The sequence below is a fragment of the Arachis ipaensis genome, chromosome B08, assembly GCF_000816755.2.
Source record: "Arachis ipaensis cultivar K30076 chromosome B08, Araip1.1, whole genome shotgun sequence".
In the NCBI taxonomy this organism is placed as follows: Eukaryota; Viridiplantae; Streptophyta; class Magnoliopsida; order Fabales; family Fabaceae; genus Arachis; species Arachis ipaensis.
In genome coordinates, this window is record NC_029792.2 from 5806607 (window position 1) to 5814323 (window position 7717).

A 7717-nucleotide genomic window follows, 5' to 3' on the forward strand; every position below is an offset into this window, starting at 1 on the left:
GCATATAACAACTCATTAGCTAATAACAAACTCTAAATGAAGTTCTGATCCGTGACAAATTAATCTTTGTCTTGCTGAATTAGAAAATATCATAAAAAATTTATAAAAAAAATAATTAAATTAATTTAATAGTTAAGTCACTAATTTATTTAAAAAATATCTCAGTTAAAAAAAAATTCAATGTGCATTGACTCCGAAATTAATACTAGTTACTATTAGTAACAAGTAGCAAGTCATATCTCCTCACATCAGCATAGTCTTAATTGGATTTGAATTCTTTAAAGTTTCGATTTCACTTTAGAAAGTAAAGTGTGATCTCTCACTGTTAATTTTATAGGTGGGATCAAGAATAAATATGAAAGAGAAACTATTCAAAAATAAAAGATCACATTTTATTCTCTAAAATAAAATGTAAATTTTAGAGGATCTAAATTCGTCTAGATTTTAAAAATTGTCATTTATTTAGGCATATACAATAATTTGAGTAGATTTGAAGGCTCACCGTCATTGTATCTGACATATATCTAATTTAAGAACTTTGCTTAATGATGTGCAGGTTGTGGCTGGTTACGTGGCACCTGGGCCTCTTCATCTGCCTCACCTTTGGCCAAATTGGATTCAAGGGAAGGACTGAAGACTACTTTTGAATTCCCCAACTTTTATGACCTACTCCTACCCTATATATATATATTCCCCCTTTTCCTTTTTCTTCTTGTTTTTGGACTTGTAATTTAATGTAACGTAATCTACTGGATTCTGATTCCTTCTTCTCTTAGCCTTTTCCTTCTTCTTTGTTACTTTGGAAAAAATGGTGTGTGTAATATAATATACCCAACCCTCCCTCTATTGTTTTACTTTTCAGCTCTAATTATGCTAATGTCTCATGCTAGGCCTGCAATTTTTAAATTAATTAATTCATTTAACTATACATTCATAGCATGTTGTGAAGGAATAAAACATAATGGTGAGCATATCTTATTTGCCTTGTTGGCAATGTTTGTAAAATAATTAATGACGTCTTTCTGCAACCTGAACATGTGAGTTACGAACGTGCCCAAATTTATCTCTTTTGCAACTTTTAATAATCAATAAACTTGTTTTTCTTTCTTATCTTAATAATGTCACCAAGCGCTAATGTCAACGTATTCCACTTCCCTAGCCACATATTTTCTTGTGTCCAATAATGCCTATGTAGGTATGGGCCTTTTGCAAATATAACATGAAAGAAAAAAAAATTACTGTTAAGAATAATATGATATGATGAGTAGTGACCTTTTAGAATATGATTAGTAGAATTTAAAAGAAGGGAATAAAAAAAGAAAAAAGAATATGGAAATGGAAGTACCCTACCTTGGTACTTGAATAGTGATGGCAGAGTGGAGATAGGACAAGTAATAACCACATAGTATGTTTCCCTAGCAAGAGAAAGGATCAAAAGAATGGAGTGACCAAATCGGCAAGAGAACCAAATTGGGGTGGTGGCGGGGTCCTCCATGCATCACACCCATGAGGCCACTGTGTTTGTTTACTTTACGACCATTCCATTCATTTCTTCAATAATAATAATAAATAAACCTCTAAAATCCAGCCATGACTTTCCAAAGTCCAAACATTATTGTGCCCTTTGGTGGGCCCCACCTCGTGCCCTTTGAGTTATGGCAAGTTCTTCACTTTATTTTCATAATAACAATAATAGTGCCATGATTGATTCTAATTTTGGATTTAGCTACAATAATCTCTCTTAATTTCCATCAAATCATCGCTTATAGCATTCAATGAATCAATCAAAACATACTAGAAATGTGTCATTACGTTAATTACATATCCTTTCTTTCACAAATTAAATGAATCAATCAAAACATACTAGAACCAAGAGTGAAGAGTGAAGACACAACGTAAATTTTAATGTTTAAGAAGGGAACGGACTCACATGCACGTCCCTGATTGGATCTGCCACGTCATCCATTAACGTCTTTTTAAGTGAATAGCATTTTCTTTCTCAAGTCATTAACGACCAATAAACAGTGTCCTTTTTCTTCATCCTCTCCTTGTTCTTCACACCTTTCCTCTTTCCATCAAAACGTATCTGAATATGACAGCAGGTTCTATGTAGCATTTACAGATTCAAATATATATGACGCCATAGAATGGGAATAAGGAGAAAGAAAGAAAGAAAGAAAGAAAGGAAAGTATATATATGGAAGGATCTTTGGATGACCCACTTCGCTAAATTTAAGGTCTAAAAGTTCTCTCACCCATTGGAAAGAGACACATGATGCTTCCATCACCTACTATTACTACTATGAACTCTCTGCAGTTAATTAAACATACTTCCCTCGTTCCTTGTCCAAATCAAAAATCATCATTGCTCCCTCAACATTAGCGCTTAAACACCATCTTCTTTCTTCAAACTATGTCTTCGTGCCACACAAGTAATCTCAAACACAAGAATAACCACAACAACAGTATCATCAGGAAGCGAGCCTGTTCTTTCTCCTCTACCACCAACTCTTCTTCTTCTTCCTCTTTGGTGGGAAGCTACCCTTTCAAGAGAGCTATTTTGGTTAGGAAAACCAGGAAAACAAGGTCACCTTCTATGGCCGCGCATCTTCTTCATGGGGTACCCTCTAAAGAGAGGGAACTGTATATGTCTGCAAGGAAACTCGCTGCTACTCTATGGGAAATCAATGATTTGCCACCTTCAAGGGTGGAGAAGGAGCTTGAGTCCGAGCCAATCAAAGCCATAAAGGATAAAAGTGTTGGCTTATTGAGATCAGGATTATTGAAGCCACGTATCTCAGATCCATCATATACTCATTTCTATGAGGTAATTCTTTTTTTAACTTTTTTTTGGAAGGATAGTTAGTAATGGGTTTAGCATGAAGTAGGTTTCTTGTTTCTATAATTGTTTGTGACAGGGAATTGAAAGGTTGGAAAATAAGAAATGCAAAAGAAGAGTTTCAGCCTCATCTCATCAATTTCACTTGGCTAATTACTTCTTGGAGGGCATGGATGATGCTCATTCTACTCTCAATTTCATTGAGGTATCAGCACACAAATTTGTCTCAGAATCATCAATTTCAAAATTGCTATGCCATTCACATGAAATTTTGGTTTCATTGGGAAGCTAATAGCATGATCCAAAAGCATATATCTAGATCTGGTTCAATAATTGAGGGTTGTATTCTGCATAGTGCTTGAAGATTCTTACCAATAATTAATGTTTGAAATGTTCAACAGGAAGGGAATCAGATAAGAAACAAGAAGAATTGTGCTAAATGCAGGGTTGGATTCAAGAACCCTATGAAGGAAGCTAGAAATGGAATATCTACATGCAAGAAGCTGCTAAAGGTGTTGAATGATATGTGCATTCAAGAGCAGCAGTCATCAAGCATACCCCTCATCTTGGCAATGCGCAGTGAGCTTGATCGCGTGCGCAACCAAATCGATCAACTGATCCAAGATCAGGGCTCAAACCAGAATGACATGGAGTGTCTCATGAAGAATTTTGCAGAAGAGAAGGCTGCCTGGAGAAGAAGAGAACGAGAAAGGATCCGCGAAGCAATAACAAGTATAGCACAAGATCTTGAGGTGGAGAAGAAGTTAAGAAGGCAAACAGAGAAGTTAAACAAGAAGATTGCCAGAGAAATGGCTGGTGCAAAAGCCTCCTACTTAAAAGTTTCCAAAGATCTTGAAAGGGAGAAAAGGGCCAAAGAGATTTTGCAGCAAGTTTGTGATGAACTAGCCAAAGGCATTGGGGAGGACAGAGAACAGGTAGAGAAGCTCAAGAGGGAATCAGCTAAAGTCCGCCAAGAGGTTGAAAAGGAGAGGGAGATGCTTCAGCTAGCTGATATTTTGCGCGAGGAGAGAGTTCAGATGAAGCTCTCAGAGGCTAAGTATCAATTTGAGGAGAAAAATGCTCTGTTGGAAAATCTGAGAAATGAGCTTGAGGGATTCATCAGGACTAAAGAAGAAGAAAATGGTGATGTTGATGTTAATCCTGAGTTGAAAAGATTCAAGGATCTTGAGTCTTATTTAAACACATCATGCTGGGAATTCCAAAATCCAGTGAAAGACTATAATGGTTTAGATGATGGAGATGATAGTGATCTTCAGTCCATAGAATTGAACATGGACAATGATAATAAGAGCTACAAGTGGAGTTATGCTTGTGAAAATGATGCTCAAGAAAGAGTTTCAGTTGAAAAAGATAGAGGGAGGAGATCTATCTCTGAGAAAATTCAGTGGGGAAGTATTTGCTTCAACAAGGGTAGTTCTAGTTGTAAGAAGAGGGACATTGTTACTATAAACATTCAGGGAAGTTCTGATCAGTGTAATGGAGAAAAGTCAACTGAATTTCTATATGGAGCTGAGAGACAAGATGATTATGATGAGGAGGAGGAAGAAAATGAGGGCAATGTGCCAATCACTAGTCTTAGAGATTGTTTATCATGTGTTAGTCCTGCTAAAGGAAGAGTTCAACCATTGAATTTGCAGTGTATTAATGGTGAAGCTGAGGGACACAATCTGAAGCAAGAAGTTGCTGGAAGAAAATTCATGTGTTAAAAGAGTTTTGGTAGTTTAGCATCATATTCATACAGATAGATTATGCCATTTGTGTCTGAAACTGTTTTCTATTTCTCTTGAATGATGTTCAAGGCTTTTTCAATGTCACTGTGTCTTAATTAAGTGATAGCAACAACAAAATGTAAGTATTGACTACAATTGAAATGCTAGCAGTTTTGGATCTCCTTATTTAGTTAATTAATTAATCAAAATAAGAAAAGAGCAAAGTAGTATATTGGTGATGGTAGTGTGAGAAGTGAGAAGACAAGTGAGTTGGATGAGAAAAGTAGTGGGTGTCACAGGCTGACACATCACTTCATATTATTGAATACTTTCCATCTGCCGCCTTATCCTGGATCAACCATTTTGTAGGGTAAAATACATTCTCACCAGGTATATTTTACTTTTACATATGCCAGGGCACGGATATTCATGATGTGGACTAGATTTGTCTTGATTTAGATCTTAAATATATATTGAATTTATTTTTTAAATNNNTAGTAGCGAATATTAAACATATTTTTTATAAATTATAATTTCATATATCTTTGTATTTCTTTTCTAATTTTATCATTTTTATTAAAAATAAATAAATTAATTTATAATTAGTATTACACAATATTAATTAAAAAACACAAATTTAAAGATAAAATGTATTATTTTTTTGAATATTAGTATGAAAAAATCTCCAAATTTTTTTAACAATAATTTTAGAGGAGTGCTAAGGGATCAGCACTTTTGTTAAATTCTGGCCAGCACTTAACCATTAAAAAGAAATTGAATGATTCTACACCATTAGATACAATTTCACACCATTAAAAAAATCATTGATGGTTAATTGATGGCTAAAAACCACAAAATCTGCTGGCTCCCTAGACTTTCTCATAATTTTAAATGATGAAATTCACTTAAAAAATATAGAAAAATAAGTACTAACTAAATTTTAAAATTAAAGTATAATCACGAATCAATACTAATAATACCAAATATTTAAGTTACATATAAATAATATAAAATATTATATATTAGTCTAAAATCTTATACTTCCAAAACACAAAATATTAAATTTGAAATATAGGATCGGGTGACTTGAGCTATAATCCAAACCCAATTAAGATATTCTTCCAAATATTTTTTTTTCCGATTAAACCCAAGCCACTTTAAATCCGCGCCAACGTATACAAAAATACTTTAAATTCAGACCGAATCATATACACCCCTAAATCAAGATTCACATTATTTCTATATTCCCTTCCTTATATAGTTTTTTAGTGAAATTTTAACACTCCATAAAAAATAATACCTAAATCACTTGTCAAAATATTTTTAGTCCTATATTTTAATCTTTAACAAATTTTAATTATCAAATCAATTCTTAACATTTTATTCCTTGAGACATTAATTTTACATTAAATTTTAATAATCATTAGACAAATTATTTTTTTATCTTATTTAATAAAAATATATCAATCTTTAAAAACTTTTAAAATTTTTAAATCAATTCATCTATATGAACAAATAATTTGATATAAAAATTAATTTATAATAAAATAAAACTTTAAAAATTATTTTGATAATTAAAATTTATTAAAATATTTCATTTATTTTTTTAAAAGAACTAATTTAAAATATTACTCCTTGTTTGGGCATTGTTTGGCATCACCAAAAACGTATAATATCTACTGCATGGGAAATGAATCCTCTCTAATGAAAAAATATTTGAGAGAATAAAGTGTGATCTTTCACCTTTAATTCTCTAAGTGAGACTAAAATTAAATAGGAGAGAAAAAATAATGAAGGATTAGATTAAACACGGGATAGTATCCAGTTTTTTTTCACTGGAGAGGATCCACTCTCCTATGCATGATATGCACTTCAACAACTTATAAACATATCATGCATAAAAAATATTATATGTTTTTTTGTGTTTGCATCAAGGTATCCATAAGGCCGGAAGCTTAATGACTAATCTCTCGGGTACTGCAGAGGTAAAGTGGGCGACCCTCCCAGGCAAACAAGTTTCAGTCTTATCCTCCAGTGAGTATCGAACGCGGGAGAGATGGTTAAAGGACACATACTCTCATCTATCTATCCCGATTTTTTTTTCGGTATAATATGCCAACTTATTTAGTGATGCCAAACAATGCCCAAACAACTTCAAACGAGGCCCATTAGTTTAGTTACGGCAATGGACATATAACTTGCCTAGTATTGCACAAAAAAAATGGTCTAGCATAATATTTCTTTATTTTTAGAATATACGTTAGCTAAATCCTATATATATTTAATTAGCAATTATGGCCCTTTTTATATTGTATGAGTTCCTCATTCATATCACAGATGAAATAAAGAAAAGAACAACATATGTTCACCGCTAGTTTATAACTTTCGGTGATTAATATTAATGGACATTGAAAATTGTCAACAGGAGACAACAAACTTGACCAAAAGAAAACAATCGTGTTAATTAATTGACTTTCTAAGTAGAAACCAAAAATTCAATCACTCAAAATATGGTTAATTGAGTAGGAACCATAGATATCCAAGCATGTTAACTGCACCTGCAATCAAATTGAAACGACTAAGTTAAGATATTCATATTCTAATAGTTATTCCTAAATTCTACTTGTTTTTGCTTATGATGCAAGTAGATGCTAACCTTTACTTTGTTTAAGGTATCTTTCTTTTCCTTGTCCAGAGATTAGAGCTTTTGTGTGCATGGAAAGTTACTTTTGTTGCGTAAAAAGTCTGGATTACTAATCAGTAAAGAGAAATGCATTATTATTAAAAAAATATTAAAAAAATATTCCCGACCAAGTGGTCATCCACACATGTACTCTGGAACACAATTCAGTGCTATAAATTAAACATCATAATGAGTAACATTTTAAGCTAAAATTGTGTGTATTTATTAGGCGGACTAAGATGATAACGTATTTATGAAAACTGAAAACAAGAAGAAAGAGACCAATATTATACTAGTTAAGTTATGAAATAGATGATCTTCTTTTCCTTTACCACTAAATTATTAACATGTTATTTTATTGTTTAAAATTTGATATATTTGAAATTATACCAAAAAAAATTATGAAGAAATTTTTAAGGTGATGCTAATCAATTTACCAAAAGAGTGAAAGACAATAAATTCAAT

At 32.5% G+C, this 7717-nt stretch overlaps 2 protein-coding genes across 2 annotated transcripts in view; both read left to right on the forward strand.

Annotated features, from left to right (window-relative positions):
- The window catches only part of LOC107613924 (photosystem I subunit O), a 2002-nt gene extending 1146 nt beyond the window's left edge, over positions 1-856 (forward strand). The window contains exon 4 of the mRNA XM_016316126.2: positions 557-856. Within this exon, the coding sequence (XP_016171612.1) occupies positions 557-647 (91 nt within the window). The 3' untranslated portion in view covers positions 648-856. The remainder of the gene's footprint in view (positions 1-556) is intronic.
- LOC107614459 (intracellular protein transport protein USO1) lies at positions 1787-4749 on the forward strand. Its single transcript, XM_016316660.2, has 3 exons — positions 1787-2827; positions 2919-3044; positions 3241-4749. Exons 1-3 carry the CDS (start codon positions 2414-2416, stop codon positions 4564-4566), a joined length of 1866 nt encoding a protein of 621 aa, XP_016172146.1. The 5' UTR covers positions 1787-2413; the 3' UTR covers positions 4567-4749.